This window comes from Cucurbita pepo, chromosome 10 (assembly GCF_057944985.1).
Source record: "Cucurbita pepo subsp. pepo isolate OVF chromosome 10, ASM5794498v1, whole genome shotgun sequence".
In the NCBI taxonomy this organism is placed as follows: Eukaryota; Viridiplantae; Streptophyta; class Magnoliopsida; order Cucurbitales; family Cucurbitaceae; genus Cucurbita; species Cucurbita pepo.
In genome coordinates, this window is record NC_141807.1 from 4,257,341 (window position 1) to 4,279,554 (window position 22,214).

At 39.5% G+C, this 22,214-nt stretch overlaps 5 protein-coding genes and 2 non-coding genes across 8 annotated transcripts; 3 read left to right on the top strand and 4 right to left on the bottom strand.

Moving 5' to 3' along the window:
• Positions 1 to 1,387: 1,387 nt before the first annotated feature.
• On the bottom strand, positions 1,388 to 1,489 carry LOC111786527 (small nucleolar RNA snoR109). Its single transcript, XR_002813836.2, has one exon. It is a non-coding gene; the product is annotated as a small nucleolar RNA snoR109 (small nucleolar RNA).
• A 2,619-nt stretch (positions 1,490 to 4,108) lies between these two features.
• On the bottom strand, positions 4,109 to 4,210 carry LOC111804591 (small nucleolar RNA snoR109). Its single transcript, XR_002816555.1, has one exon. It is a non-coding gene; the product is annotated as a small nucleolar RNA snoR109 (small nucleolar RNA).
• A 1,607-nt stretch (positions 4,211 to 5,817) lies between these two features.
• LOC111804514 (putative carboxylesterase SOBER1-like) lies at positions 5,818 to 8,835 on the top strand. Its single transcript, XM_023689345.2, has 6 exons — positions 5,818 to 6,186; positions 7,098 to 7,150; positions 7,411 to 7,534; positions 7,632 to 7,753; positions 8,338 to 8,445; positions 8,532 to 8,835. The coding sequence occupies exons 1-6, from the start codon at positions 5,907 to 5,909 to the stop codon at positions 8,619 to 8,621; spliced, it is 777 nt and encodes a 258-aa protein (XP_023545113.1). The 5' UTR covers positions 5,818 to 5,906; the 3' UTR covers positions 8,622 to 8,835.
• A 495-nt stretch (positions 8,836 to 9,330) lies between these two features.
• LOC111804018 (uncharacterized) lies at positions 9,331 to 10,477 on the top strand. The gene has a single exon (XM_023688667.2). It carries the CDS (start codon positions 9,383 to 9,385, stop codon positions 9,977 to 9,979), a length of 597 nt encoding a protein of 198 aa, XP_023544435.2. The 5' UTR covers positions 9,331 to 9,382; the 3' UTR covers positions 9,980 to 10,477.
• A 2,387-nt stretch (positions 10,478 to 12,864) lies between these two features.
• Positions 12,865 to 14,531, bottom strand: LOC111803308 (serine/threonine/tyrosine-protein kinase HT1). The gene is made up of 3 exons (XM_023687649.2): positions 13,794 to 14,531; positions 13,270 to 13,725; positions 12,865 to 13,203 (listed from the first exon to the last, which is right to left on the bottom strand). Exons 1-3 carry the CDS (start codon positions 14,208 to 14,210, stop codon positions 12,955 to 12,957), a joined length of 1,122 nt encoding a protein of 373 aa, XP_023543417.2. The 5' UTR covers positions 14,211 to 14,531; the 3' UTR covers positions 12,865 to 12,954.
• Positions 14,532 to 16,375: 1,844 nt separating this feature from the next.
• On the top strand, positions 16,376 to 19,872 carry LOC111803963 (protein SHOU4-like). 2 transcript variants are annotated; one of them, XM_023688586.2, is made up of 4 exons: positions 16,460 to 17,249; positions 18,495 to 18,650; positions 19,126 to 19,337; positions 19,463 to 19,872. In XM_023688586.2, the coding sequence occupies exons 1-4, from the start codon at positions 16,497 to 16,499 to the stop codon at positions 19,653 to 19,655; spliced, it is 1,314 nt and encodes a 437-aa protein (XP_023544354.2). In that variant the 5' UTR covers positions 16,460 to 16,496; the 3' UTR covers positions 19,656 to 19,872. The 2 variants fall into 2 exon arrangements, with proteins under 2 accessions (XP_023544355.2, XP_023544354.2); XM_023688587.2 differs by lacking the exon at positions 18,495 to 18,650 and having other exon boundaries at positions 16,376 to 17,249.
• A 970-nt stretch (positions 19,873 to 20,842) lies between these two features.
• Positions 20,843 to 22,187, bottom strand: LOC111803966 (1-aminocyclopropane-1-carboxylate oxidase 3-like). Its single transcript, XM_023688590.2, has 3 exons — positions 22,030 to 22,187; positions 21,399 to 21,959; positions 20,843 to 21,327 (listed from the first exon to the last, which is right to left on the bottom strand). The coding sequence occupies exons 1-3, from the start codon at positions 22,135 to 22,137 to the stop codon at positions 21,046 to 21,048; spliced, it is 951 nt and encodes a 316-aa protein (XP_023544358.2). The 5' UTR covers positions 22,138 to 22,187; the 3' UTR covers positions 20,843 to 21,045.
• Positions 22,188 to 22,214: the final 27 nt, after the last annotated feature.

A 22,214-nucleotide genomic window follows, 5' to 3' on the forward strand; every position in this document is an offset into this window, starting at 1 on the left:
CTTCTGGCCCGAGACGATCTCTTTCGACATCCTTCTGGCCCGAGCCGATCTCTTTCGACATCCTTCTGGCCCGAGCCGATCTCTTTCGACATCCTTCTGGCCCGAGCCGATCTCTTTCGACATCCTTCTGGCCCGAGACGATCTCTTTCGACATCCTTCTGGCCCGAGCCGATCTCTTTCGACATCCTTCTGGCCCGAGCCGATCTCTTTCGACATCCTTCTGGCCCGAGGCGATCTCTTTCGACTCCTTCTGGCCCGAGGCGATCTCTTTCGACTCCTACTGGCCCGAGGCGATCTCTTTCGACTCCTACTGGCCCGAGGCGATCTCTTTCGACTCCTACTGGCCCGAGGCGATCTCTTTCGACTCCCTACTGGCCCAAACAGATAGGAACTCTTTCATCTCTTACTGGCCCATGCTGAGCCGAAACTCTTTCTGGCCCAAGCCGATTTTTCTGGTCCATGCCGACACAGGCCCAACATATTCTTATCCAAAGCATGCTGACTCTATAATCCAAGCACACTTCCGGGCCCAACTCTTTAGTCTATTTCTGGCCCAAGCCGACGCCAAGGCCGAATCGATAATTATCCAAACCATACAATGGCCCAACAAGCCTAAAGGCCCAAGAGGCATGGAGGCCCATTGAAAGCCGGCCCGACACTGGAATCCAAGCAGGCTACGGCAAAGCGACGATGGTGAAACTCGAGTCATCTAGGGCAGGCGAGCATTTGATAAGACACGAATTTTGATTATCATTACTCGAACACATTCAAAAGATCAAGGTCCGGAAACTGGGGGTATTCAACCAGGTGTTGAAACTTTTGAGCCACAATGGCTTGATTCGTAAGCAGACCATTGCAGGGGCGAATCCAGGCGAACTGAAGGCATGAAAGTTTAAATTTAACCTCTTTCATTTTTTATGGGTGGCGATGGGTTGCGGTTGTAGCCTTCATAGGAAAATTAATTCTGCACAAAACTAGTTCCTGTAGATTGTTCATATTATTAGGGTTGATGCTTTATGTTCATGTGTGATCTGTTATCCATAACAGCAAAATTCCAGAGAAATCTGTACAGATTTAGAATGGGGCTTTTGATTGTTCTTAGTTACAATTGTTCGGAATAGCACCAACTGCAGAATCTATCTTAATAGGAACTTCGGAAAGGGAACACCATTTAAAACCTTTAAATCAGGGAAAATAGATGAAATGTAGGCACCGATAGACGCACGCTCGCTACTGGGAACTTCGCCTGGAAGGTATCACATAAAAAATTGATATCAGAGAAGGTTCTCATGAAAAGCCCTCCGCTTCTCATAATTAAACAAAACCAGATATTAAAAAGATCAAAGAACAGAGATTAAGAATGTAGAAAGACATAAAAAAGATCAGAAAATGTTAGAAGTTCGGTAAGCAGATTCGTCGACGAAGATCCGATTAGATCTGAAACAACGACCGGCCAGATAACTTCTCTGGTTTGATTTATCTGCAGCCTCTTCGGCAGGTCAAGAACAAGGGAGTCACCCTTCTCTTGGTACAATGCAGAATCAAGAAAACAGATCTCTAGAATCAAAATAATATGCGAAACAAAAAAAATAAAATGCTTCAGATGAACAGAGACGTAAGAAGATGAAGTCGTGATTAAGGAGGCTACGGTGAGGAGTAGTGGCTAAGAACCCAAGCAAGGCCATTTAATAGAAAAAAAAAATCAGTAAACCGCAAAGGCGGATGAGTACGGGAGATCGTGACCGTTGATCTCTCCATGCGACGAGATAGGGTTTCTCCGCCAAATTACTAATTAGACTCATTCACCTACTTATTTAAATTTAAAATAATAATAATAAATTGAGTAATCTCACTAATTCAAACGTTTTGTACAAATTTATACTGAATTAACGCAATAATATTTTTTGTCAAATATTATATATTTTTAATCCATTAAAAATATAAAATAATATTTTTTAATGCATTTTCACTCTCGAAGAGTAAGTCAAAATCGACTCATTGACTCGCTTGAATCGCGCGGCTAATGGCAACCACAAAGACCCAACAAAACTAAATAACTAACTAAAGCCAAGGGATGGTGCCAAAAATAGAAGCGAAGGCAATTCATGGTCCATGGAGGGTGGCTCGAAAGGCAATATAAGCTCAGATTCATAGCCACATTGTGCAGGCTTCATTCAAACCAAACCTCCAAACATCCCATCTTCCATCCATCTTAGAAAACAAAATGGCAGCTTCCACCAAAATGTTTGCAATCTGCATCATTACGATGCTCGTTTCCTCATTTGTGGTGACCCCAGCAGCCGCAGAGTCTCTTGGTTATGGCGCCATCGGTGCGGATGCAGGTGAAAAATGCCCCGATGGCAAATGCGAAACACAAGGAGATCCAGCCAACAATTATAACAGAGGATGTGAGGTCGATAAGATGTGCAGAGGCAACTAGATTCTCCCCTCATTCTGCTCTATAATAACCATCTCCATTCAAATTATTTTATAATTCTTTCTCGTGTAAAATTAAATAATTTCTCTCAAATGTGCCCATAAAGTTTATTTTTTTTCGACAAATTTTAATTTTTAGTCGATCAATTACCACAAATATCATACTTTAAAATATCATTTTATATTTTCATTTAATTGTAAAATAAAAATAAAAAAATAATTTAAAAAAAAAAAAAACTTACCCACTTTAAAATCAATAGAAAAAGATGGGTGATAATATGTCCTCCCCTTCAAAGAAAGAACAGGACGAAGACCAACAACTTCCAACAGCTTCTTTCTTTTATTGGATTTGAAGGCTAGTAGTTCTGGTTTGCCATATTTCTATAAACGGGCCATTCTGAAATCCGGCCCCAACTCTATAGTTTACTTCTGGCCCAAGTCGGCACCCAAGCCTAATCTATTCTTATCCAAAACATGCTCTGGCCCATCCGGCATCCAGGCCCAACCAATAATTATCCAAAGCAGGCCCGATAGCAGGCTACCGGCCCAACTTCAGTCTCTTTCTGGCAAATGCCGGCACCCAAGCCCATTGTATTCTTATCCCAAAGAGGCCCAACTCTCTAAACCAAGCAGGCTACCGGGCCTAACTAAGGAATATGTTATCATGATTATGGCTTTAATTCTTTTTTTTTTCTTTATGGAGAAGAAAATTTTAATTTTTGAACTGACAGTCGTAAATACTTGCAATTTCTCCGCCACGTCCCTTTTCTTCTAGAACCATCGCAAAATTCTCTAACTACGGTGAACAGAATGTATAGGTTAGCCGCAGTCTTCTGCCACGCTGCTAATGCCGTTCTATAGCACAGCAGCACCGACTATTCGCCGGAAAATCCGCCGCCGATCACTTTAGCTTCATTTTATCGTTAATTTAAGGAGATGATGTGTCACTTCGGTAGGGGAGATAGAAAATGTCAGTATAGAAGAACCTTTCATACAGATGCAGGGGCAATCGAGTCACAGAATCTGTTTGAGCCCCCGCAAAAATAAGGATAGTTCAGAGTGTGCCTCCATGGAGAAGAAACGGGTTCATGATGTTTCAAGATTATTGATGTTTCAGGGTTGCTGGTAGCCTTCATAGGTCAATAAATTGTACACAAAACTAGTTCATGTTCATTGTTCGCATATTGATTCTTAATGTTCCTTTGTAATTTCCTTTGTCCATAGCAGCAAAATTTCAGAGCAATCTGTGCAGATTTATAATGGAGGCTTTAGCTTGATCTTGGCTACTACCGATCGGAATAGCCCCAACAACTTCAGAATCTATCTTGACGAGTCTTGTAAAAAAAATTAAAAAGAAGTGTCATCTCGATCCAAATTTGTATCTCTTCAGCTTATTCTTAAGAACTTCAGAAATGGAACCAATTTAAAACCTTAAAATCAGAGAAAATGGAAGAAATGTAGGCACCGATAGACGCAAACTACTGGGACATCAAAGCAGTTTGCCTGGAAGGTGACACATAAAAAATCAATATGCGAGAAGGTTCTCATGAAAAGGCTAAAACCTATGCCGTCTCACTCATCTCCCCTTCTCATAATTAAACAAAACCAGAGATTAAAAAGATCAAAGAAACCAGATTAAGAAGGAAGAAACACAGAAAAAAAAAAGATCAGAAAATGTAAGAAGTTCGGTAAGCAGATTCGTCGACGAAGATCCGATTAGATCTGAAACAACGACCGGCCAGATAACTTCTCTGGTTTGATTTATCTGCAGCCTCTTCGGCAGGTCAAGAACAAGGGAATCGCCCTTCTCTTGGTACAATGCAGACTCAAGAAAACAGATCTCAATAATCAAGTTCAGATGCGAAACCAAAAAAAAAATCTCAGAGCGGCGAACGCATAGGTGATAATATGAAATCGTGATTAAGGAGGCTGCGGTGAGGAGTAGTTGATATGAACCCTAGCAAGGCCATTTAATAGAAAAATTCACTGAACGGCAAAGGCGGATGGAACGAAAGATCGTGACCGTTGATCTCTCCATGCGACGATATAGGGTTTTCCACCAAATTAGACTCATTTGAATTTAAAATAATAATAATGAATTTATGTTGAATTAACCCAATAAATATTTTTATCAAGTATTATAAATTTATAATTCATTAAAAATATATAATAATATTTTTTAATACATTTTCACTTTTGAAGATTCAAGTAAAAATCGACTCATTGACTCGCTTGAATCGCGTGGCTAATGGCAACCACAAAGACCCAACACAAACGAACTAACTAACAAAAGCCAAGGGATGGTGCCAAAAATAGAAGCGAAAGCAATACATGGTCCATGGAGGGTGGCTCGAAAGGCAATATAAGCTCAGATTCATAGCCACATTGTGCAGGCTTCATTCAAACCAAACCTCCAAACATCCAATCTTCCATCCATCGTAGAAAATAAAATGGCAGCTTCCACCAAAATGTTTGCAATCTGCATCATTATGATGCTCGTTTCCTCATTTGTGGTGACCCCAGCAGCCGCAGACTCTCTTGGTTATGGCGCCATCGGTGAGGATGCAGGTGAAAAATGCCCCGATGGCAAATGCGAAACACAAGGAGATCCAGCCAACAATTATAACAGAGGATGTGAGGCCGATAAGATGTGCAGAGGCAACTAGATTCTCCCCTCATTCTGCTCTATAATAACCTATCTCCATTCAAATTATTTTATAATTATTTTTCGTGTAAAATTAAATAAATTCTCTCAAATGTGCCAATAAAGTTTATTCTTTTTCGATAAATTTGAGTTCTTAGTTCAATTTTATGTGCGATCAATTACCACAATTACCATAAATATCATACGTGACATTTTTTAAAATATTATTAATTTACCAAACAAAGGCTAAATTACTTTATCTTATACAACTAAAATGAAAGTGTGTATAATTGAATTGCTTATGGGATGACGTTTGGTTGTAACTCATACCATAATTTCTTACCAAATTTTAATAATACGTGAAACCAATTTCAAAAGAGAATTATATATACATTTCTTGCTTAAATTATACGGAATTGAATTATATTTTTTATTTTTAAAATTTTAATTTTACCTTTATACATTAAATTTTATTTAAAAAAAATATTTTTGGGCTTTTAAATTATTAAAAAATATATATTTGGATGCGTAAAAATTTAAAAGTTTACATCAATGTATTTCATTTAAGATATATATATCATATAAATAAATGGTTATATTGTAAATGATTATGCTTTTCAATTCTTACGCATTAATTGGATAAGAATGAAAATTATATATTAAATGAAAGTTTCTATTTAATATATATACATATCTTATATCGTGCTAATAAAATTTTTATGAGGACGTGAATGAGAAGTCGTTCAAGAAAAATTCTCATTCTCCGCAGTCCCCACTTTCGCATTAACTCAAGCGGAGAAGACTCGATGGCAATGGGAGGTCAGCTATGGCTACTGCATCTGTTCGTCAACAATTAACGAAGTCGATCGCACTCTCTGCAGCCACCTTCAGCGCAACCATTCTCTTGGTTCTATTTCATCGCACCCATCCATCTTCTTCGATAACCCTAGATCCAATGGCGGCTCGAAGCTTCATCCTCTGGCTTCATGGATTGGGAGATTCAGGTCCTGCCAACGAGCCAATCAAGAATCTCTTCACTTCGCCTGCGTTCAAGCGCACTTCCTGGTCTTTCCCCTCTGCTCCTTCCAACCCCGTCACGTGTAATTGTAAGTTCTCCTTATTTAATTTTTAGGGTTTTTTTTCCTCTGTCTGTGAATAGCCGTGTCCTGGATGTGGAATTTGTGTGGGAAATTATGCTTTTCATACTACACAATCTCATGAAACACTATCAAACCTTAAACTCTAAAATTTAGAAATGAAGATTCGATCAAAACAATTCCACGCTTAAAAAATATTAGAAATGAAGATTCGATCAAAACAATTCAACCCCAAGCCATAAACTGACGGAATTCAACAGGAGAGAAAAAATTATGTGTATACCTGAATGAGAGAACCCATGGATGGGTTGGTTCTGAATCGTGTAAAGAAGAAGACTTAGAGAGAATTTAGTTAGAGAACAAAGTGGTAACTTTGTGTGATTGATTTGTAACGGATGGATTATATCTCATTTGTAACTTTGTCTGCTTGTATTATTTCAAATTTAGGTGAAATTACTTGTGGCGGTTTAATTTAATAAATATACTTTTGGGTGATTGCATGAAACTTTTCTCCCCTGTTGAGGGAGTGTAGTTTTGTGGGCTTGATTTGTTTGTATTAATTGACCCAATTTCTTGTTCGAATCAAGGGAATTATATACTTTGTGTGTTGGATTTGTAATGATGAACTTGAATTGCCCTGTTGGTCTTGAACTTTGGAAGATAGAACTTGTGCTTTAATGCTCTAGAATGGTATCGGACGAAAGTGCGATGCCTGATAGATGATTTGTCAGTTCTTCTCTAGTGAATGGCTTGAACAGCCTAGGGTGATGTTAACCTGGAAACTAAAAGGGAAAGCCAAGAATATGATGGGGCTATGATTGCAACCCCTACTGCCACTTGTTGTCTTCAGCATCTTCTCTTTTAAAAAAAGTGTTTTAATCTTCTTATTCTTCAATTTGCTTATTTCTTTCCACTTGTAGATGGTGCGGTGATGCCTTCATGGTTTGACATTCATGAGATTCCAGTAACCGCTGTAAGTTAAGGCTTTAAGCCATTTTTATATACTCTTTCCTTCCTGAAACGGTCGTCCCATGTGAAGAATTTTCCTCTTGCTGCAAAGATAAATTATTATATTTGAACTCTTCAATTGTTAAAAAGGTGCTAATACCTCTAAGAAGACGCATCTCTGCTTAAAATTTCTGGATATTAACTCTAAATTCTATCGACAATGGACTATTTGTTGGGTGTTTTATAGCATTGTTCCTTAAAGTTTTCCATTCTTTCATGAAATAGGATTCTCCAAAGGCTGAAAGCTCGGTGCTTGAAGCAGTACAGAGTGTACATGCAAAGATAGACAAGGTGGTAGATGGTGGCATAAGTCCAAATAACATATTTGTGTGTGGATTCAGTCAAGGAGGTTTTAGTCTCTCTCTGCTCCCATCTATATTTGCTTTAGATTTGTATATAAAACTCTTGTATGATAGTTTCTTCTTATTGCTGTTAACTCCTTGCAGGTGCCTTGACATTGGCTAGCGTTCTGCTATATCCAAAGACTCTAGGAGGAGGTGCGGTATTTAGTGGATGGGTTCCTTTCAATTCAACAATTCTTGACCGAGTACATCCCGATGCAAAAAGGGTACTCACTCTTTCATTAACAGACCCTTAGTTACAGCATTGTTGAAAAGTTGGAATTATAATGTGTATTCATGGTGGATGGAGTGGCTGTCATTTTAGATACTTTTGCTGTGAAAGGTGAATGTGTGAGATCCCACGTCGGTTGGAGAGGGAAACGAAGCATTTCTTACGAGGGTGTGGAAACATCTCCCTAGCAGACATATTTTAAAACCTTGAAGGGAAGCCCAGAAGAGAAAGTCCAAGATGACAATATCTACTAGCACTAAATTTGGACTATTACAAATGGTATCAAAGCCCGTCACCAAGCGGTGTGCCAACGAGGACACTAGGTCTCCAAAGAGGGTGGATTGTGAGATCTCATATCGATTGGAGAAGGGACGAAGCATTCCTTATAAGGGTGTGGAAACCTCTCCCTAGCAGACGCGTTTTAAAACTTTGAGGGGAAGTCGGCTAAAGAGGACAATATTTGTTAGTGGTGGTCTTAGATTGTTACAGAATCGCCTAAAGAGGACAAATATCTGTTAATGGTGGGCTTAGATTGTTACAGAATGACACACGATTTCTAAGATTTGAATGTTTGTACAGACACCGATTTTATGGTCTCATGGAATGGACGACAGAACCGTATTGTTTGAAGCTGGACAAGCCGGGCCACCGTTCCTGGAAAAGGCTGGACTAAGCTGCGAATTTAAGGTAATTTGCTCGACTTCCTCTTCTACAAATGTGTATGAACTTTTGAGATTGAAAGTCTAAAATGGTTCGGTCATCTTATTTTGAAGGCGTATCCCGGTCTTGGTCATTCGATAAGCACGGAGGAGCTCAAACACCTTGAATCCTGGATCAAGAGCCGCCTGCAAAGCTCTTCCTGAAACCTTTGAACCCTTTTGCTGGATGACATTCATCGTCTTCACATCATTATGTTATTAACAACTTTGACACGCAGTCTAAAAGAAATTTTGTTGGAAAAGCGTGAAGCTGGGTTATGATGTCCAATATTTTGAAGCATTGTAGTTGACTCATAAGGAAGCAAAGAATGATGATTATTCCACATAAGCTAATAATATAATATGCTTTCTTCATCAATTACGTGTTTGGATCTTTAATACGTGGATTACACAAATCATACGTGTCAATGGCTTTCATTTTCAGAAATATCATTAAATTGTTCTCTTTTTTTTTTTTTTTTTCTTTTAAATTTATTGTTATCAGTTATTGAAAAGCTAGGCCAATTTTTTTTAAACGAATTAAATTAAAGGTGAAAATTTTGCAATGGGCTAAGACTGGGGTCTAAGCGAGTCCAGTCTTAAACGGCAGCGTTTAATCCGATTGACTTGAAATCTTTTTCGGTGCGTTGTCCTGAAAGAGATCTGATGCAGTGATCGTGGAGGGTCCCACTCTGTTCCGTGCGGATCAATCACAGCCGTCAACGAGAAAGAGGTTTTAATCGATCAGTGAATTGGAGCAGAAAGCAGTGTCGGAATCGAGTTGTGCGTCGCACGTGAATATTTCCCTATTCACCATCAACACACGTCATCAACTCCAAGGCCTGAAATAAAAACCTCAAAAACTCTTAACCCCGCTTCCACCCAAATCCCACCCTTTTTTTTTTTTTCCCTCTTTTTATTCCTCCATGAAGAAGCTTTGCCGTAAAAACACCGTTCATCCATCGCCGCCGATAATTTCCGACTTCCTTTCGTTTTTGCCGGCCGCCATATTCACCCTCACTGTGGCTCTTTCCGCCGATGACAAGGAAGTCCTGGCTTATCTCATCTCCTGTTCCAACACCAGCGCCTCTCTCTCCAACTTATCTAGCACTCGCAAGTCCGGTCGGAAACCCACCGCCGGAAAGGTCGGTGTCGATCACGCTCCAATTTTCGACTGCGATTGTTTCATGTGCTATCGGCGATACTGGGCGAGATGGGACTCGTCGCCGAATCGGCAACTTATTCATGAAATAATCGAAGCTTACGAAGATGGATTGGCCAAATCGAAAGGCACAGCAACCACACAGAGGAATTTCAAGAAAGAAAGACGGAAGAAAAATAAGGAATCGGTTGCTGGTGAATCAAGCGTGGGGAAGGGGAAGAAGATGAAGGAGGCATCGGAGTCCGTGCAGCAGGAGAGCAGCCGCGATGGGAATGGACAAGAAGAAGAAGGAGAAGAAAGGGGATCGGTAAGTAGGTTCGTGAGTTTTGTGGGCGAGAAAATTTGGAGTGCTTGGGGGTAATGAATTTGGAGTGATCGGTAATTAGTGGATTTTTGTTTGCTCTGGTCTCTGTAAATTACTTGCCTCATGTAAAAAATGAATGATGATTATGCTATAATATGTGGATGCTCTGTTCTGTGTTAAATTTGAGAATATGGATGGAGAGTAGAGGGGATGATGATGGGCACCATTGTTGGCGTTGGAGTTGCAGAGATTCTGATGATTTTCATTTAAAACTGGAAAACGATGCAAGGTATGACCCACCTCTGTCTCTGTCTCTGTCTCTGTCTCTATCTCTGTACATATATAGAAAGAATATGGAATGCAAGTGATTGGCAAATCGTGCATGCATGCCCTTTGCAACTCATAAATTGATATCCATTTGGTAGTGTTTTTGGGGTTATTTGGATTGTTGGATTTGTAAAGCTTCTTAGTGGCTGTCCACCACCAAACAACGAAGTAATGGGAAATGATGTAGACCCAAATATTGCAATAAATATTCAAATATATTTCTATGTATGCTTTGCTTTGGTTTGTGCCGACCTCATGGTTTTTAAATGCGTCTGTCACTCTCTTTGGATGTTAGCGTTCGACACACCTCTATTAGGGAGAGGTTTTCATACACCCCTTATCGTTCCCTTTCTTTGTAACATATGTGTGATCTCACAAGCCAATCTCTTGGGGTCGAGTGTTCTTGTTGACACAGTGTCTAATGTCTTGACTCTTATACTATTTGTAACCTCTTTAGGGGTCCAGTGTTCTTGTTGACACAGCGCCTAATGTCTGACTCTTATACCATTTGTGACTTCCTTTAGAGTCTAGTGTTCTTGGTGACACATTGCCCTGCATCTCGTAGGAAGAGGTTTTCACACTCTTATCGTTTCCCTCTATAACAGATGTGAGATCTCACAATCCACTCCCTTAAGAGCCCAACGTCCTATGGTGTCTAACTATGATATCATTTGTAGCTACCCAAGCTCATCGCTAATAGATATTATCCGTTTTGGTTCGTTACGTATCGTCATTAACCTCTCGATTTTAAAACGCGTCTATTAGGGGAGAGGTTTTCATACATTTATAAAAAATGTTTTGTTTCCATCTCTAACCGACGTAGGATATCACATTTGATAAGAGTTAACCTCGAGAATGTTAATTGAAATTGAAAATGGTGAAAATTTCTTCGATGTAAAAAGTTGGTGATGCTTTTCTTTTGAAACGAAGGTATTTTTTTTTTTAACTCTCTTTTGAAAGAAGAAAATGGTATTGAAAAGGAGAGATGAGAAGAAAGTAGTGTATAAAGAAGAGGATGATGGGCATAGTAAAATTGGTATTGAGTGCCTAAAAGGGGGCCCTTAAGGCATGCTTATTAGTAGTTTTAACACTTTAACCATCGCTATTATGAGTTTTAATTAGTGTCATAAAGTGTCCGTGATACGTCTTTTTCTCCAAAGGCATAGCACACCCATGTGTCCAAATTTTGCAATTATGGTGGATGATTAGTGTATCCTTCACTTGAGTTCCATAAAGTTTTAAACTTTATGTCACTCTCACCATTACTTAACACATATGACAATCAAAGAAGTTGTAGTCGAATCAATCCCTCCATCCATGTTACATATAAGTAATGGTCGACTTGATCAACTAGACATGGTTTAACGACACGTGTAACAACTCAACCCCATTACTAGTCGATAATGTCCTCTTTAGACTTCCCCTCAAGATTTTAAAATAATGGTTTCCACACCTTTATAAAAAATGTTTCATTCTCCTCCCGCCGATGTGGGGTCTCACAATCCACTCCCCTTTGACGCTGAAAAAGTTTATGTCCTCGCTCAAAAAGTTTATGTCATTGCTGAAAAAGTTTAGAGAGGACAATGGGTCTCACAATCCACCCCCTTTGAGGCCCACTGTGAAAAAATTTATGTCCTCGAAAAAGTTTAGGTCTCATAATCCACTTCCCTTCGAGGCCCAATGTCCTCGCTGAAAAAGTTTATGTCATCGAAAAAGTTTGGGTAAGTTTGGGTCTCACAATCCACTCTCCTTTGAGGCCCAATGTCCTCATGAAAAAGGACATTATCTACTAATTGTGAGTTTAAGCTGTTACAAGACATAGGTTGCATTGTTGGATGCAATCTATTATAATAAGATTAAATTATACAACAAAATACACATTTTTAAGGGTGCTTATGCATTCTACTTGTTACCACTAAACGACAAATCCTTGAGCGGAAGGAGGGACTTGAACCCTCAACAACTTCAACCTTGGCAAGGCTATGCTCTACCATTAAGCTATTTCCGCCAACTACGGTAGTGGCAAAGCACTACTGAGCAATTCACATATCACATCAAGACGGACCAATGAAGCAAATGATTGACCCATCATATCATCCGAAGAAACGAAAAATACCAAAAAGTTCGAATTCACAGCTAATAACATTGATTCAATTGGCATGGACATAATAGGAACATATATATATATATATATATAAATAAATAAATAAATAAAGAAAAGAAAAGAAAAAACCAAAATAAATATATACACAATAAGATGGATGATATTCAAAATACTCCTTGATTAAACCAAATGCACGTCCCAAAGGAAAGGAATAAAGAAAAGAAAGCTTAGAAATTTAATATTGTATCTTAATTAAAAAGATTATATGCCCTTTTAACAACAAAAACTCAATTTTGCCTTTATTCTTTCTCCTTTTTTTCTGTTTAATAAATTCTCTATATTCTACAAACTTTATTCCCCTTTTCTCTTAATTTCCCCTTCTTTGACTCCTTTAATATGAATTAATAAACATTTATGTCTAAATTCCTATTTATCTTCATCAATTTAATTTCTCAAACTATACTACAAATTAAAAAATAATATATTTTCTTTTAATTCAACAATTACGAAATAAGAAAATAGTAAATATATTTAATATATGAAAATGTATATTTAAAATGTTAATTCATATCCAATCAAATTAGGAAGAGGCTATGGCGGCTCAGGCATGTACAGGTATTGAAGACGCGGTTGAGGTACAAGCTTTGAAGCGTTCAATAATGGCGTTTCGGTTTACCAATCTTCTATGATGTGCAAGCGGAAGACCCTCTTTCACACACTCGTCGTATTTCTCCAAAGCCACCACAATGTCACTGAAATCCGGCCGCTTCGACGGATTCGCCGCCCAACATCGTTTTATCAGATGGGCTAGCGCCGGCTGACAACTCGCCGGCAACGGCGGCCTCTCATTCTGCCAAATTCAAATATGACATTGAGAGAAATTTAAACAGCGATAAAACTAAGAGAAATTTGGTACCTTCTCGGCGACGGCAAAGGCAGCCTGCACAGGGGTCATCCCTTGAAACGGAAGCAGAGCCGTGGTGAGCTCCCACAGCACAATCCCAAAGCTGTAAACATCAACTTTGCGTGTATATGGCTTCTCCTTGATCATCTCCGGCGCCATCCATCGGTAAGTTCCCATGTTTCCTTTCGATTCACGGCACTGTGTTTCGAGGCAGGAGGTTCCGAAATCGGCTACTTTTACTCTCATTTCATCGTTTAAAAGCAAGTTGTTTGATTTCAAGTCTCTGTGGATTACTCCTTGGGAATGAAGATATTCCATTCCTCTTGATATGTCAAGAGCTAACCTTAGAATTGTTTCTGTTGAGAGTGAATATGGCTCTTTCTTGTTTAAATACATCCTCAGAGTACCTTGTGACATATACTCTGTAATTATGCAGTATACCGGCGGCTTTTTACTGGCTGCAATGAACTGAAGAGGAACCCACCATGAATTTAACTTTGATTAAAAGAATTAACCATGGAAAGATGAAAATTTACCTGAACTATGTTGGGATGAAAGAGACGAGAAAGCAAGGCGACTTCAGACTTGAATTGTTGCTCGAGTTTGGCTCTGGTTTCCTCGTTTTGGTTTGGGATTCTAACCATCTTAACAGCGACGGCTCTCTGTTTGTAAATTCCACGGTATATTCGACTGTGAGCACCGGAGGCGAATTTGTTACCGATGAAGAGTTGAGATAGATCAGCGGTCCATTCTTCCTGATCCTCTTTCGATGTCTCCCAGGTTTCCACATTGTCGGACTCTAAGATCATCGACCATGATTCCAAGCTATCAAATCTTCTTCTTTCCATATTTTCCATTTCGGAATTCTTCTGGGATTTCAATGAGGAAGGTGTTGATAAGGGTTTGCTCTTTGATTTTCGAATCCAAAGTGAACCAAAACATGAGGTTGCCATGAAGATTATTTACGCGAAACAGAGGATTGTAGGCTTGTTTATGTCGTCAAAACAAACAATCGTAAGGAATCTTCCTTCTGAACGTATGAATTGATTTTAAGAAGTGCATGAACTGATTCAAAAACATGGGTTCTAAAGAAGAGTGAAAATTGGATATGGGTTTTCATGAATTTATGGAATCAATGGAAGAAAACACAGAGAGAATGGTTAGGCAAATGTTGATGAAAAGAAAGAACTTGGGATTTCATGGCTTCTGGGAACTGAACCGAAGGAGAAGGAAGAGGGAAAAGGGGAAGGATTAGGTCGTTTGGCAGTGGAAAGACAATGGATAGGTCAGGGGCGTCTCGTGATTTGGCGTCTCGTTGTTAAAAGGTTTACTTTATTTGTTCTTTTCTCAACTGAATCCAGCTGCTGTGCTTTCTGTTTTGTTTCCCATCATCAATGCGAAATGGGCGAAGTGGCAAAACCTCCATGGATTAGCTTAGAAAAGATGAGCATATATGCCGAGGCTAATCCTTTTTCATTTTGTCTACTAGTGGCAGGCACACGTGGGGCCAGGCTGAAGCCATAGTCAATGGTGGTGTGTAGCTTAATGTAATGGACATTAGATCCTGTGGTTCTTAGTCACGGCCGTGATTTGATTTTATCCACTTCGCCTAATCTTGTGAACGGATTCTACTAATATTGTCATTTATCCACTACCAAACTCTATTAACAATTATGCATAGTGTTCAAAATTTCAGTTACTTGGTGGCATAGTTGTACTCTTTCAATCATGTAATGTCATGGACGACATGTAATTATAGCTTGACGGGTGACACTCTTTCAATCATGTAATGTCATGGACGACATGTAATTATAGCTTGACGGGTGACACTCTGTGCTACCAGTGTTCTTGCTGCAGCATGAGAGTCACACCCTAAGCCTAAAATGCAAGTGTTTTGGATATTTCAAACCATTTTCTTGGACTTAGCCCAACTAATTTGACCCATTTCTTAAAAGGGCCAAATTTAGAGTGTTTTGGGATGTAGCCTTACACATTTTGGGGAGACTTTGTAATAGGCCAAATTCAGAGCACTAGATTTTGTAAGTTGAGATTTGGATGAAAGTCTCGCATCAGTTAATTTAGGGAAACATAAAACACAGCCACGAGAGTTTATGCTCAAAGTAGATAATATCACACAATTGTAGAGAGTCCTAATTTAGCTTATTATAAGCCATGTCCGTGGTCCGTACAAAAGATAAAACAACTGATTTAGGGACATAGGAGAGGAAGATTAAAATATTATATCAAATCGATATTCAAAGCATAGGGTTCGGTTTAGACGTTCCAATCAGTGAATAAATTGGCGTGGCATGCACCTAACTACATAGATCAAAGATGGCGAAATCCTGGCCGTCAGATCGAATAAGGAAGCGTTCACATCCGCAACTAGCAAAATCAAGGGTCCACACAAGTCCAGCGAAATTAAGCTTTTTTCATATATGTTAAATTTGGAAAAATGGGACGATCTGAACCGTTGAACCAAATCCAGAGGATGTGATGAAAACAATGGTGGAAGATCTCTACTGGGCCTAATATGGAATTAGCACAACGAGAGGGATTTTAAAATCGGGGGCCCAATCAAAATAAAGCTTTAAGATTCCATTTTAATTTTACATAAAAAAAGGAAAATTGAATATATTTTTAATGTTTGCAAAATTTTAACATGTAAAATAATAATTCTATAATATAAAGTTGGGGTTATTGAATGTGATGTCACGTCGAAGTTGCAATCGAAAATAGGTTAAAAAAAAGAATGAAAATAAAACATTAATTTTCTCTTAAAGCCTAAGGTTGAAAGTGGAATAATGATTATAATTGACAAAAACATAGTACATTTTTTAATGTTTTGATTAAATTTGTAGTTTATATTTATTAATTATTATGATTATTGTCTTTTATTTTCGGACATATAATCTAAAAAAGAGGAGAGGATAAAATGGTAAAAAGACAAAACGGAGGCTGAACAGTCGACCGTCAGAACCTAAGCAGCTCGACGCCTTCATTTCATCATTCACCAACTTCTCATCTCCACAGTCGCCAATTTCCGAATCTTCAGGACTCAAATGGCATTTATTTAACACAGCAGACCCATTTTCGTCATTTTACCTTCCCCTCTTCTCGTCCGCTCTAACTCCATCACTGTGTTCTTCCTTCTTCACCTCTTCCATCTTCCTCACCAACATTCACTCTCTTCCTCCACTTCCACTTCACTCTCTCCTTCCCCATTTTCCCAACCATTAATGGGCTCTAGAATTCCATCTCACCAGCTCAGTGGCGGTCTCTATGTCTCCGGCCGCCCTGAGCAGCTTAAGGAGCGGCCGCCTACAATGGGCTCACGCGCCGTCCCCTATACTGGTGGAGACGTCAAGAAATCAGGGGAGCTTGGTAAAATGTTTGACCTCCATCTCGTCGATTCCCCAACTTCCGGCCTTCCTCCTTCTAAATCCTCTCGTCCGTCGTCGTCTTCTCAGCACAACAGCGGATCGGTACGATCCGGCCCTAATTCCGGACCCGTCACTAAGCACTCTAATTCCGGTCCGATCTCCAAGAAATCATCCGGCCCGATATCCCTCCCGCCAACCGGCCTCATAACCTCCGGCCCTTTGGGATCTGGTCCTCTTGGATCGTCCAATAGCGGCGGAGGACGGCGCTCCGGCCCTCTGGAGCAGACGATGTCTTTTGGTAAGACGATGTACGGGGCGGCGGTCACGAGCTTAAGCGAAGATGTGAAAATAGGGTTCAAGGTTTCGAAGGTAGTAGTGTGGGCTTTTCTTGTGGTTTTAGTCACCGGCTTGTTGGTTGGCGCGTTTCTGATGGTGGCGGTGAAGAAGCCGATTATTTTGGTGGCGGCGGGGGGGCTTTTGGTTCCGGCAGTGATTGCGATTCTTTGGAACATCGCTTGGGGAAAAAGGGGGTTGATAGGGTTTGTGAGAAGGTACCCAGACGCTGAGCTCAGAGGTGCTATTGATGGACAGTACGTGAAGGTCACAGGGGTAATTTTGCTCTCTCTCTCTCTCTCTCTCTCTGTCTCGCTCGCTTTCAGATTATTTTAATGGCATTTTGTTTTGGTATGTTAAGCTAATTGAGTTTTTAATTAAAAGTAATGAGCCATCAATTGATTTAACTATCCTACGTCTTATGCCTAATCATGGAGCATTTGTATCCTAATCAATATATATTGCGCAATAGGATTGAATTAGTCAATACGATGCTGACTGTTTGACAATATTATTATAAATCTTTGACGAGGAATCCAAATTTGGCCTCTTTATTAGATCTCCTGGAAATCTGTATTTGTTTTTTTTTAAACTCCATCATTGTTCTTCTCAGTTCTTCTCAGATAAACTTTGTTCTTGAAGGTTTGAACAACCGGGTAGCTTATTTCAATGCTTGAACAAAACTCTTGATAAGTTTTGTAGAATTTTCTGGAAGTACTGAAAAGCTTGTTGAATTTTTTTTCTGGAAAGTTTAAAATAGTGTTCTTAGTCCTTGTCTGGTGACTTTGACGGCAAATTATTGGGACTTCATGATGAAAATGGTAATGGAAAAGTCACTTCAAAGCATTCACAACACATCAAGCACAGATGTTTTGAAATTCAATACAGATCAGTAGATAAGCTTCACACATTCATTTACATGCTCTTATGAACCTGCAACTTCATCTTCTTTAGAACTTAATATGTTTCTGAAGAGTTCGAACTTTCAATTGTGTGCTAGTCCTGGAACTTTCTAAGTTTGTGTCTAATTCGTTCTTGACTTGTTTGACATTTGTTATAGTAAAAATGCATAGATACATTTGTGCTACTTATGGAATGGCCTGTTATAGTAAGGTAGAATATAGAGAGTTCTTTATGTAAATTTCATAATAGGTAGGTGGTTTCCTGGCTTCTCTCCCTTTGTCGTGTTGCTTACCAATTGGAAAGACAGCTACACAATTCTGGGCTCTCATGTCGATCAAATTTACTTTTTTTAGTTAAATTTCTACATAATGATTTGGAGGTAATGACCTGAAAAGGCTAAAATCTTCTTAGATATTGATGAACAATTTGTCGTGTTTGACTTCAAATGGAAGGAAAATCATTTGATGATTGTGGTTTTTTTGTCACAAATTTTCTCAATTGTGTTCTCTTCTCACCCAATTTGGGAATTTGGATGTGTCATTCATCTCACTCGGTCACTTTTGTATACCATTCCTTTTCTTCAGATATTGAGTATTATATGCATTCCTTCTCTTTTAGGTCGTCACGTGCGGCAGTATTCCTCTCGAGTCGTCCTACCAGAGAGTACCGAGGTGCGTTTATGTGTCTACAGAACTGTATGAATATAAAGGATGGGGTGGAAAGCCTGCAAATCCTAAACACCGCTGCTTTTCTTGGGGATCTAGATATTCTGAGGTCAGTTCTCTTCCTACCATTTTGTTCTAAATACTTGGAGTGGAGAACGAACCAATCCTTATAAGGTTATGAAAACCTCTCCCTAGTAGACGCATATTAAAACCTTGAGAGGAAGCCCCGAAAGAAAAACTCAAAGAGGATAATATATGCTAGCGGTGGCCTTGAGCTGTATAACAGAACTTGGGGAACGAACCAATCCTTATAAGGTTACGAAACCTCTCCCTAGTAGACACATATTAAAACCTTGAGAGGAAGCCCCGAAAGAAAAACTCAAAGAGGATAATATCTGTTAGCGGTGGCCTTGAGCTGTATAACAGAACTTGATGGCTATTAGTTTGGTGATTAGATAACATTTTATGATATGACTGAATTGCATACATAGATTCATACGGCATGCATACACCATATTCTTGTCTGCATCTTCAGAGTATATGATGAGTTGCAATGGGTTGCCTTTTTTGCACATTCCATACAGAGATATGTAGCTGACTTTTACATATCAGACTTTCAAACTGGTTTAAGAGCATTGGTGAAAGCAGGCTATGGGGCCAAGGTTGCTCCATTTGTCAAACCCTCCACCGTTGTCGATGTCACGAATGAAAACCGAGACTTGTCTCCTAGCTTCCTAGGCTGGCTAGCTGATCGCAAACTCTCAAGCGACGACCGTGTAATGCGCCTTAAAGAAGGGTACTACACCATCACTTGTTTTTCCAAATCCCCATCCATTTTCCGTGCGAATCGATTCACTACACAACATGATCAAGCATGCTGCCCCTCACCAAACCTAATTACTTCTTCTTCATCATTCTCAGGTACATCAAGGAAGGCAGCACCGTGAGTGTGATGGGGGTCGTTCAGCGCCAAGATAACGTGCTCATGGTAGTTCCATCAACAGAGCCTGTGTCGACAGGATGTCAATGGGCTCGGTGCCTCCTTCCAACCTATGTCGAAGGTTTAATCATAACCTGTGACGATAATCAGAATGCAGATGTGGTTCCCGTGTAGATATGCCATAGTTTCACCTTAAAGTTTCTGAGTAAAACAACATCCCAAGGATGCGATAATGAGTTCCACGAATTACGTATATGCCACTTTTTCCTTCCATGTATTTTATTTTTGACTCTGTTTATATTATGTACATAAAACTCAGATCCTAAGGGAAATCCAACGCGAATCGGTATTTTGAAGCTTTATTTTAGCCAAAATGCCTTAATATTTTGAATTCTGTGTTCAATGTATATAAATTCTAATTGGCTTATGATGATCAGATTCGTTCCTCGAATTCAGCATCAGATTCAGCTCAGACAAATCCAACTAGCTCGACCAAGATCTACCAACTGGAAATAATTTAACTTAGAAATTATTTTAGAAGTCGTAACGTGTTCTTGAAGGGATCAGAAAGAATGAAATATACACAGAATTAATAGCAAAATCCGTTGCTAAGATTCTCGAATAGTGTTTGGGCCGGCTGAAAAGTTCTACAAGTAGAGAGATATTATCCGGGAATCAAAATCTAGAGATTGATATCTCGTCCTTGGCTATACCTCGCTGTTCATCGCGGCCAAAGAGATGATCATGAACAAGAACAATTGTGGGGTTGATTCAATGCTCTGAATGATGTGTATATCTTATTGTAGCTCATTTTGTGACATTTTGAGTGACAGAAAGAGGAAGATAATTGAGCATTTTTTGATCCCTTTCCAAAACACCATTCGTTGATTACTAAATTTGGAAATGATGGTGAGCAGAGGATAACGATGAACTAGTATGAGAGAGGCCAAATTATTGACCTTACCATACCATTTTGTTAGAGAAATTATTGGAGGAGATAGGTACGAGGTTCATGAGAGCTTTGTTACCTTGTTTTTGTTCTCACTTAGATCACCATAAATTCAACAAACCTTCTGAAATTCATAATTTCCTTACTCAACATCTGAAGAATCAATTGATAACATCGTTTCGAGAGAGTTATCTTCAATTATATACACATAACATTATCTTCATCTAGTTGATGTAGGTCCAAGAGGGTCAATTGCGAGATCTCACGGAGTCAGTTACTGGATTCAAGAGGATCAATGGTGAGATCTCATATCAGTTGAAGAGGTGAATGAAGCATTCCCTACAAGGGTGTGAAACCTCTCCCTAACACGCAGATTTTAAAAAAAGTCTATATAAAACCAAGACAAGAGGCATGGTAGAAAAGTGTCCACATATCCATTATTTAAACATTTAACCTTGAAACATCTATCATATCTTAAAAGAAAAAACTTCAAGCCCTGTTCCCCAACACCGAAACATCGTCACTATGGTACCACTAAATTTTGTTTCTGATAACATAATAAAAAGCTTCCTATTTCAATGCCATGTCTTAATGGGTTATTGGAAAATGGAGTTCTCAAACAGTCGCAATTGGGTTAGTCGATTCCATAGCCTTCATGGCCTCAAACCTCGGCTCTTTTGCCTCAAACTTCACCCCCACGTACAGCTTCATGTAATCATCGAACACAAATTTTGGGTAAAGCTTGCCCTTATCTTCCTCTCCTTCCACCAGCGCCGGCGCCGGGTATATTACGGCGTCGTCTCCAGGATTGTAGAATGATGCAATCGACATTCTGTTCCCATCTGTCTGCGCTATCACTCTGTGCATTACACTCTTGTATTTTCCATTTGTAATTACCTATATATATCAAATAAATAATCAAATAAGTTATACAAAACATAATCAAATAACATTTTTTGTGCACATACTTCGAGCTGGTCGCCTAAATTGATGACAATGGAGTGATGCATTGGTGGGACATCAACCCATTTGCCGTCTTTAAGGAGCTGAAGGCCACTGACTTTGTGGTCTTGAAAGAGGAGAATAAGGCCACCAGCGTCGGTGTGGGCTCTGAGACCCTTAATAAGGTCAGGTTTTGGACAGGGAGGGTAATTGCTGATTTTACTTCCAAAATTGGGGCCTTTGGACCCGTAAAAGGCCTTCTTCAAGTACCCTTTCTCAAGCCCAAGATTGTGGCACAGCAAGTCCAGAATTTGCTCTGCTAGCTTCTCCAATTCCACTGCGAATTCCTTCATGACCTCCCTGTAATCCTGGTCCAAATCAGGGATTTGGGACATGTTGGAACTGGGAAGATGGCGTAGAAAGAAGGTGCTTTCCCAATCAGTGTCGTTATTTTCAGTCTCCACTAAATCCAGCCCCTTACTAGCCACCATTTCTTTGAACCTCTGCTCCATACGCTTCCTGTAATGCTCCTTAGTCAGCTTCTCCACCTTCTCCATCAGCTCGTGCGATATCCCATGATTCAACAACTATATGAAATAATTAACAAATAATAAATCAACCCCAGAAGCTTATTCATGTAATCTCATAACAATATACCTCGAAGAAGCCCCAGTTTTGACAGGCGTCGTTGATTTGGTCCATCACAGCGCCTCTCTCGTCGCCATTAAGCTTCTCCATGTTGATAACAGGGAAATCCATCTCCATCGTTACTCAGTGTGGTTTTTTGAGTGTTGAAGATGGTTGCTATTTATAGGCGTGGAAGAGAGGAAGCGACAAAGGGG

What these genes read in the sequence shown, in the direction of transcription:
- LOC111804514 (XM_023689345.2), top strand. Translation starts at nt 5,907, where the DNA reads ATGGCTACTGCATCTGTTCGTCAACAATTAACGAAGTCGATCGCACTC. An exon ending in ATGAGATTCCAGTAACCGCT is followed by an intron (nt 7,151 to 7,410) that starts GTAAGTTAAGGC and finishes TTCATGAAATAG; the next exon opens with GATTCTCCAAAGGCTGAAAG. An exon ending in GACTAAGCTGCGAATTTAAG is followed by an intron (nt 8,446 to 8,531) that starts GTAATTTGCTCG and finishes CTTATTTTGAAG; the next exon opens with GCGTATCCCGGTCTTGGTCA.
- LOC111803308 (XM_023687649.2), bottom strand. Translation starts at nt 14,210, where the DNA reads ATGGCAACCTCATGTTTTGGTTCACTTTGGATTCGAAAATCAAAGAGC. An exon ending in TTCATCCCAACATAGTTCAG is followed by an intron (nt 13,726 to 13,793) that starts GTAAATTTTCAT and finishes GTTCCTCTTCAG; the next exon opens with TTCATTGCAGCCAGTAAAAA. An exon ending in CCTTTGCCGTCGCCGAGAAG is followed by an intron (nt 13,204 to 13,269) that starts GTACCAAATTTC and finishes TGAATTTGGCAG; the next exon opens with AATGAGAGGCCGCCGTTGCC.
- LOC111804018 (XM_023688667.2), top strand. Translation starts at nt 9,383, where the DNA reads ATGAAGAAGCTTTGCCGTAAAAACACCGTTCATCCATCGCCGCCGATA.
- LOC111803966 (XM_023688590.2), bottom strand. Translation starts at nt 22,137, where the DNA reads ATGGAGATGGATTTCCCTGTTATCAACATGGAGAAGCTTAATGGCGAC. An exon ending in AAAACTGGGGCTTCTTCGAG is followed by an intron (nt 21,960 to 22,029) that starts GTATATTGTTAT and finishes TATTTCATATAG; the next exon opens with TTGTTGAATCATGGGATATC. An exon ending in ATTTAGGCGACCAGCTCGAA is followed by an intron (nt 21,328 to 21,398) that starts GTATGTGCACAA and finishes TGATATATATAG; the next exon opens with GTAATTACAAATGGAAAATA.
- LOC111803963 (XM_023688586.2), top strand. Translation starts at nt 16,497, where the DNA reads ATGGGCTCTAGAATTCCATCTCACCAGCTCAGTGGCGGTCTCTATGTC. An exon ending in AGTACGTGAAGGTCACAGGG is followed by an intron (nt 17,250 to 18,494) that starts GTAATTTTGCTC and finishes CTTCTCTTTTAG; the next exon opens with GTCGTCACGTGCGGCAGTAT. An exon ending in GGGGATCTAGATATTCTGAG is followed by an intron (nt 18,651 to 19,125) that starts GTCAGTTCTCTT and finishes CATTCCATACAG; the next exon opens with AGATATGTAGCTGACTTTTA.